Source organism: Zea mays, chromosome 2 (genome assembly GCF_902167145.1).
Source record: "Zea mays cultivar B73 chromosome 2, Zm-B73-REFERENCE-NAM-5.0, whole genome shotgun sequence".
In the NCBI taxonomy this organism is placed as follows: Eukaryota; Viridiplantae; Streptophyta; class Magnoliopsida; order Poales; family Poaceae; genus Zea; species Zea mays.
Window position 1 is genome coordinate 239,607,216 of NC_050097.1, and position 5,225 is coordinate 239,612,440.

Consider the following 5,225-nt stretch of genomic DNA (forward strand, 5'->3'; position numbering starts at 1 on the left):
CTCAGAAAAAAAAGATAGAGCTGTGGATGATCAGACTAGGTGGGTTAGTTGGTTCAACCCCACACTGTGCATCGTCTTGCATGTGAGCTATGAGATGCCAAATCAATCAGTCAGGCATCAGCTGCGTAAGCAAGTGTAGCGCTAAACTAAAGGATCAAGTCGTTACAAACACTAAACTAAAGGATCGTGTGATCTGCTACTCTCACTTGTTAAACTTGCATTTGGACACCGAGAACAAATAATCACTCTGTTTTTTTTTACACAAAGGAACTTTTATCTCAAAATAAAACGGTGTTGTCGCGAATGCTACTTACTTAGCCCATGTTCCAAACCTATTAATAGATAGCAGCTAATGTTAGCTAAGAGGTTCAGAACGGATTAGCTAATAACTAGCTGTTGGTTATATCTCTCAAATAGATATTAGTTGTTAGCAACTTCAATCCAGCTAAAACCGCTTGCAACTTATTAGCTAACTAACAATTAGCTCTAGAGAGTTAGAATAGGGCCTTATTTGGCTATGGCACTACACGTTCTGTGTGACTCGCAATGAGTAGATATGACTGTCTCCTATCCGGCTATTCTGTTTATTATCTCATCATCTATTTTAAACTTCACTATGTAAACGGTGTAATCTACGGTGCAAATTCCTATATTTTACATGATCTATTGTGAACAGGTTTAGATAGAGCTGATTTCTGGAATAAGATAAGGATTATGTTTGTTTATTCATATTGAAAACATCGTTAGGTAAGTTGCGTAGGGCAAATAAAAGGTCATGGGACAATAATGTATGGGACACTCTTTCCCTCTCAAGTCCACATAGAACAATAAAGTAGAAAAAAGGACAGATGGCACTCACTAGCCAACGAAAGCTTGGACAGTAACTACAATAAAATCACAACAGAAAACAAATAGCAATTAGCTCTCGAGACAGTATAGAAAAATGTAACATAAACTATACGTTCTGGGACAACCATATCTCTTTCCACTGCATGTGCAGACAATTCCGTTATTTTAATTTGTTATACACTTCTAGACCAGAATATTAATAAGATGGTAGATGAAAACAACGCATTAATTTAATCTGTCCATGATTCCATGTAAGGGCTAGTTTAGGAACTCCATTATCCTAAGACAAAAGATATTCATTTTCACAAGAAAAATTAGTTCATTTTTCTTTGGAAAAAATAAGAATCCCTTGAAAAAAAATAAAAATCCATTGGGAAAATGAAGCTCCCAAATTAGCCTTAAAACATTAAAAAAAACGATGCTTGGCGAATCATAGTCCAGATCACCTCCAGTTTGTACGCATCATCATTTTGGCCGTTCTGTAGGCTCTGCCAAGGGAAGGAATCAAAGAACAAAAGCATTTTCATCCACCTCCATATTGTAAGCAAGACCTCCTATGTAGGTGCAACCTGCAACAGGCCAAGGCCTCCTCGCAACAAACTCGCTCGGGCTCCTTTCCTCCCGTGTGGACCTATGCACGGTTCTCAATAGGACCTTTTAATTCTAACCATTTTAAAAATATATCTATGAAATTATATATTTTTAAAAAATAATTCGCTTAGCCACGTCATTTTTTGTAGCATGAACAAACTATCTTGATGTGTCTATTTGTTTGGTGTGCGATCTATCACACCACACAAGAAGCGTCTGGGCATGTTTAGTTTGCGCAAACCTAGGGCTCGTTCGGTTCACACGGAATGGAAGACCGGAATAGTTTGTACTCATATTGCTTCTCTAATTTGTATAAGTTTTGATCAACATGAACAAATCTTGGTGCATTCCTGCAGAAACGAACGGGTCCTTAGAGGATTAACTAAGATGTTGTAAGCTTGACGATTTAAAGTCAAACATCTTAGTTCTTTTGTTAGATAGATTTATACTAAGTTTAGAAGGCAAAAAACACTCTTACCACAAATCCACTCTAAACGAGGATCTACACTCTTAAAAGTTTTAAGCACACTAGCAGACTAAGATGTATAATTAGAACCATTTGTAAGTAAGAGTTCTAGAGTTACCTCCTTAGTTGACATCGTTATCTCCAGACGGTTAAATCCACAAATGGAGAGCCTAGCTTCGATACTAATTGAAAGTATCATTTGAGATACTAAGGATCAAGATGTCGCCTAAACAGGAGTGAATAGACAAAATTAAAAACTTAATCTCTACCGAACTTGTAAGCTTTTCACTAAGTTTCTATTCAACATTTAACACCCTGATCAGTCCTTTAATACGTTGTCCTCCAGACACTAGAAACCCACAAGGGACACTCAACGACATATGTCTAATTGAGTATGTAGAGGAATCTATCTCGTACTACACTAAATGAGAGGTCAACTAGGATTGAACCTTTTGCGATTTGCCAGTATACGAATATCAAGCCATCTATTCACATTAACCCGCAAACTCTAGAATTGAAGGGTTACGAGCTTCACGTGGAAGTTTTTCATCTACCAATAGCATAAAACGATGTGTTTTTTTTAATAAATTCCTCTGTTCAATAATTAGACGTCCTATGTCCTATATAAATCGGTTACGGTTGAAAGCGTAATGCTAAAACTAATTACACCAAGGTAGTACACACCACCAATCATTATCGCACAAAACCATGGGCAGCAGAAAAAAAGGGTAAAACTCCAAAGGGGACAAACTTGCCATTCCATGCTCAAATCGACCTTTAACCACAGATCTACCCCTCCCTATGCATGACATGAGTTGAGCAGTTTACCCCCAACAGACAGGGACAAACCCGTCACTTGTCTCCGCGCCCACGGAGTTCTCCGTCCCCCTCCCAACAACGGCAACAACACCGTGACCCACCGCCCGGGTCCACCTGTCAACGTCGTCCTTGCCCCGTCCCCACACCGCCTACACCCACTACGCCACGTACTCTGTGGGCCCACCAACCGTCCACGTCACCCACCCCCCTCCGTCGTACAAACAGCACTCTCCTCCCTCTTTTAAGACCTTGCCGGGCACCTCAGTAGTCACTACCTCACTGTCCCACTCCTCCGTCCTCGTCGACTCCGAAGAGGAGAAGAGAGCACGAATCGCCGGAGGTGGACGCCACCGGCGAGTCTCCTTTGGGCCACACGTAAGGCGGCGTAGACTGTAGAGGTTGTTTGGTTGTAATAAGCAGCGCACGCCGCACGCGCCATTCCCGTTTTGGTTGCCAAGTGAAGAGAGGACGGTGGTTGTAGTTGTGGTTGTGTTGAGTGGGGAAGGGGACGGTGCAGCTGTGGAAAGTAGCGGCCGTCGATGACGTTTCTGTTCCCGGCGAAGAACCAGCAGGGTACGATGGAGGGCAGGCCGTCTGCGCCGGCGAGGGTGTCGATGTTCCGGAGGCTGATGGTGCGGGTGACCCCGGCTGAGCGGCTGGCTGGTGACGGCAAGGAGAGGGACAAGGACGAGAGGCCGCCGGCGTCCGGCGCCGGAGCGGACGCGGAGGTCGGGTCGGTGGGGCTGGACAAGATGGTGCTCAGCTTCATGGAGGACTCCTCCGCGGCCGCGGAGCGGCCACCGCGTGGGCGATGCAGCAGCTGCTTTAACGGCAACAACCAGGACGGCAGCGACGACGAGGACTTCGACTTCCTGCCGTCCGCCTCCGCCCCCGCCGCGGCGCCAGCCGCGGCCGGCGACGCCTTGGAGCTGCTGAAGGTACCGTATTTTGTCCGGATTCGGCCCGAAGCCGCTCGTCGTCGAGTGATCAAGAATTGATCTCCATTTTCCTTTTCCCCCCACTTCCGCCGCCCAGGGCTTGGTGCAGTGCGCGAGCACGCCGGAGCGGAACCTGCTCGCGGACGCGTCCCGGATCGCGGAGCGCTGCGGCTCCGGGTCCGGCTCCGGCCGGAAGAAGGCGGACGTCCGGCGCGCCGTGGCGGACGGGCTGCGCGCGCTCGGGTACGACGCGGCGGTGTGCACGTCGCGGTGGGACAGGACCCCCTCCCACCCGGCCGGCGAGCACCAGTACATCGACGCGAACGTGGAGCCCGGGGCCGGGGCGGCGGCCCGCGTCCGCGTCCGCGTGGTGGTGGAGGTGGACTTCCGGTCGGAGTTCGAGGTGGCGCGGCCCACCAAGGCGTACCGCGCCGCGCTGCAGGCGCTGCCGCCGCTGTTCGTGGGCAGCCCGGAGCGGCTGGGCCGTGTCGTGGGCGTGGTGGCGGACGCGGCGCGGCAGAGCCTCCGCAAGCGCGGGCTCCACTTCCCGCCGTGGCGCAAGCGCGAGTACATGCGCGCCAAGTGGCTGTCCCCGCACGCCCGCAGCAGCAGCAGCGCGGACAGGACGCCGGCGCCCGCCACGCCGGTTTCCGCCGCCGCCGCCGCCTTCTCCGGCGAGTTCGAGCTGTGGTTCGACGAGAAGGAGAAACCGAAGGCGGCGGACTACGACGGCGGCATTCCTGGCGGAGAAGACGACGGGGCGGGCAAGAAGGTCACGGTCATGGTGTCGCCGACGCCGACGCCGTGGCGTGCGGAAGAGCCCGGGGCGGCTAGCAAGCTGTGCCCGCAGGCCAAGCGGAAGGTGGTGACCGGGCTGGCGTCCCTGCTGCCGCTCGCAAGCTGATCAACATCAAACCAAGAGGAGAGACTCCGTCCGGCTCCAAAAAAGTTTTCCCTTTTCCCACCTCTACCTCCAGAAGATTTCCATTCCCCCCGCGTTCGTCGATCCGTCCGAGGGCCGGCTCCAGGTGTTTTAGCGGTTTTCCGGCGCCTCGGAACAGAGAGTGAAAAAAAAGAGAGAGAGAGAAACGCCTCCCTTTTTCCGTCGAATTTTTTTCCTTTGTTTTGTTCCTGCGAAAGAACAAAATTTTCAGTTGTCCGCCGCCGGGGGAACGGGAGGAATCCGGGCAGATTTGGGTTCCCTGTCCTCTGTTCTTGGGAGGGAGAGAAATTATGAAGCATCACTGCTGCTATGATCTATAAAAGCGGGTTGAGTACTCTATCGTATTCATCATGTCATGTCAGGCCTGTGACTTCAATTGAAAGTACCATAATTACTCTGCAACCACTGTTTCTGTCTGTTTGTTTGTTGCTGTTCTCTACGTATACTCCTGCTAGGGCTGGATTATACATGTCCAAACGGGTCGGACCAGGCGGGCGGCCCGGAGCCCGGCACGAAAAAAGCACGGCACGGAGCTGGCCCGGCACGGTGGCTAACGGGCTCGGGCCGGCCCAGCACGGTAACCGTGTCGTGCTTGGGCCGCAAGTGTGGCACGGCGTGC

The 5,225-nt window shown here is 50.4% G+C and overlaps 1 protein-coding gene across 1 annotated transcript; it reads left to right on the forward strand.

Annotated features, from left to right (window-relative positions):
* The first annotated feature begins 2,998 nt into the window (after nt 1-2,998).
* LOC100281084 (uncharacterized) lies at nt 2,999-4,962 on the forward strand. Its single transcript, NM_001370697.1, has 2 exons — nt 2,999-3,663; nt 3,761-4,962. Exons 1-2 carry the CDS (start codon nt 3,265-3,267, stop codon nt 4,565-4,567), a joined length of 1,206 nt encoding a protein of 401 aa, NP_001357626.1. The 5' UTR covers nt 2,999-3,264; the 3' UTR covers nt 4,568-4,962.
* The last annotated feature ends 263 nt before the right edge of the window (nt 4,963-5,225 follow it).

Bases quoted from the DNA above. Each gene is read 5' to 3' on its own strand.
- LOC100281084 (NM_001370697.1), top strand. From the start codon at position 3,265: ATGACGTTTCTGTTCCCGGCGAAGAACCAGCAGGGTACGATGGAGGGC. The intron at 3,664-3,760 runs GTACCGTATTTT...TCCGCCGCCCAG, and splicing joins ACGCCTTGGAGCTGCTGAAG to GGCTTGGTGCAGTGCGCGAG.